This window comes from Penaeus japonicus, unplaced genomic scaffold (genome assembly GCF_977035675.1).
Source record: "Penaeus japonicus unplaced genomic scaffold, GWHDUDI00000001_assembly GWHDUDI00000040, whole genome shotgun sequence".
Lineage (NCBI taxonomy): Eukaryota > Metazoa > Arthropoda > Malacostraca > Decapoda > Penaeidae > Penaeus > Penaeus japonicus.
This window is the reverse complement of record NW_028234442.1, coordinates 7,617,889-7,620,388: the sequence shown is the minus strand read 5'-3', so window position 1 is coordinate 7,620,388 and position 2,500 is coordinate 7,617,889. Positions and strand designations below refer to the sequence as shown.

Sequence of the window (2,500 nt, the reverse complement as noted above, 5' to 3'; positions counted from 1 at the left end):
CCTAATTTTGTTTTACAATGCAAGCTCATCATGTGATGTTGCTGGTATCCTCTCATTTCGCTCAAGCAATCACACCTTTGCTTTAAAAACTTCCTTACACATAATGTCTCTCTATTTCTTATTTTTCTGTAATATACGTATGTTTTGGGAGCCAACTCTCAGGTCCCACCTGTTTATTGCAGTCATCCATTTTATGTCGTCATGAGGCCAGTCTTATCGCCAATTAATTCACTGCAATATTTCGTATATGATCTGCTTCTCACATGGTATGTGTTATGATATGTTTACTAGGGCTAATGAATAGTGTCCATCGGTGCCGCTGTGCTGGTCAATGAATTGGAAAATGTTTGTTGTATCTTATGGTTGAATGTCACAGCTACATGCAAAGTCTGGTACAGATAGCCTCGATGACTTCGAGCCCACTTGTAGGGTGGGGACATTGTTCTTAGCTAACTTTTAATAGTTTGAGCCTGGATATTTCTCTACTAAGATACATCAGAGGCCATCTAGTAGCAGAGTCCAAGCGATGTAAGGCACTGACACTGCATATCATATAACCTAAGACACTGATTGTGCTTCACTGTATTAGTTCAATGTTGTGAGGAAGCATTTGGTCTGACGACTTTTCCTGCTTCCTGTGTCCTCTTCCGTCTGTGGCTCCTGCAACTGTGTTTGTTAACAGAAGCCCTGAGGCATAGAAACTGACTCAAGAGTCATACATAAGCAGGAGCAGAAAGATCCCAGATCAGAAGGGACACAGAGAAGGATTAGAGGCAGAGCAAACTGCTCTGACCTCCAGCCATCAGTTGGAGGTAAGTGTATTTAACGATTTACGTCTATCTTTCTCTCCGACTTACAACGGGCGATGTCTTTTCTCACTGGGCCACACACACACACACACACAGATATATATATATACAAGAATGTAAGAAAGAAAGACATGAGGACACACCTACGAAGAGGGTGAGAAAGTGACAAGAGAAGGGAAATTGAGAAGCAGAAGAAGAGAGATCAATAACCATCTAGAAAGCCTTACGTCTCGAGAACTTGAACTTTTTTTTCGCGTAGACGAGTGCATATCGTATTGGTCTTAAAAAGAAAGAAAAAAGAAGAAAAATAGAAGGCAAGAGAATAATAGGACAGGAAGAATGAAACAGAACTTTGTAAAATAATACCTGGAATTCCTTCCTTGCAGCGAAGAGGAACGCGGACAGGAAGTCGTGTGCATCGCGTTGGTCGTCCCCGGCGAAAAGGGAGTCGTAGGCGCACACTGAACTCTGGAAAAGACCGCAGTGCGTTAATTAAGGCAAGCCCTCCTTATCGTAGCAAGAATTAATCATCATCATCATCTTTCGTAATTACTGTAGGGATGGATAAGATGAACAACATCAATGTTTACATTTCATGTTTTATTCAAAGGCAAATATACTATCGTTGCATAGCCGCATTAGCGAGGAAGATGGAGCAATTTCAAAAAACATTATCGTTGTATTTACTATCTGTTCCTTTTACTTTAAGGATGATTTATTCTGGACACTACTTGCTCTGTGGAATGATACATTTTTCATGTCTATCCTTATTGTCATTGTTATTATGACTTGAAGTATATTCACATTTTAATTTTGTTTACCTAAATACACATATCCATTTCCTTTCTCCATAACTCTCGATCAGTAACCCGTTTATCTATCTGAATATTCCTCTATTATCTCACGAACATCCTCACAAGATAGCTCTGTCGACTTAAACTCTGTTTCTACATCTTTCAATTTCTCTTACACATACTCTCTTGCTCTATGCCTATTAGTCAACGTGTACATCTATCTGTCTATCTGCGTTCCTCCGTCTGTCTTTATTCCGCGCACGGTATACAACCAATCGGGACTCGTAGCTCACCTTGAAATCATTCAGAACAGCCGAGTAATTCCCTCCACGAATAAGAGCTTCGACCACAGAGGCGAAAGATTCAGTCACTCGGCCTTGGATACTTGGTACCAGATGTTGCCTGAAAGCATCAAATTTTCATTTGATTAGACAGATCCTAATGTTGATGTGGTCATTTTATAATAGGTATACTAGAAGAAGAAAAATGTGGAAGGCTCTGTAAAGAACGACCATTCGAAATTGGTAATGGCTTTTCATAATCATCATTTTCATCATTTTGAAAATAAATTGTGGACACAAGGTCGATTTCCTTTCGGGGTATGGAAACATTTGGATGAGTAAGACAAAGTATGGACACAGAACTAGTAATATAAACTAAGCAATGTTGTGTTTCGCCATCTGACTTTACAACTATAATTTTCAGTGAAAACTTTGATATGGTCTACAAAAAAAAAGAAAAAAAAAAAAAAAAAAAAAAAAGTTTGAGAGAGAGAGAGGAAGAATTAATTCTAAGTTAGTCAACCAACTCACGCGTATTTCTTGTCCTTAAAAAAGGTGGTGATTTCGTTGATGTGGAAGAGACATTGTATGATGGTGTTCATGTAACATGTGTTGC

General features: G+C 39.0%; 1 protein-coding gene across 1 annotated transcript in view; it reads right to left on the bottom strand.

The window, feature by feature from the left end:
* LOC122254697 (uncharacterized) overlaps positions 1-2,500 on the bottom strand; it is a 77,108-nt gene that overhangs the window by 4,506 nt on the left and 70,102 nt on the right. Inside the window, exons 33-35 of the mRNA XM_086534030.1 lie at positions 2,416-2,500; positions 1,897-2,005; positions 1,176-1,277 (exon numbers count right to left, since the gene is read on the bottom strand). The exon at positions 2,416-2,500 is cut by the window's right edge and continues 31 nt beyond it. Coding sequence (XP_086390156.1) covers positions 1,176-1,277; positions 1,897-2,005; positions 2,416-2,500 — 296 coding nt within the window. The remainder of the gene's footprint in view (positions 1-1,175; positions 1,278-1,896; positions 2,006-2,415) is intronic.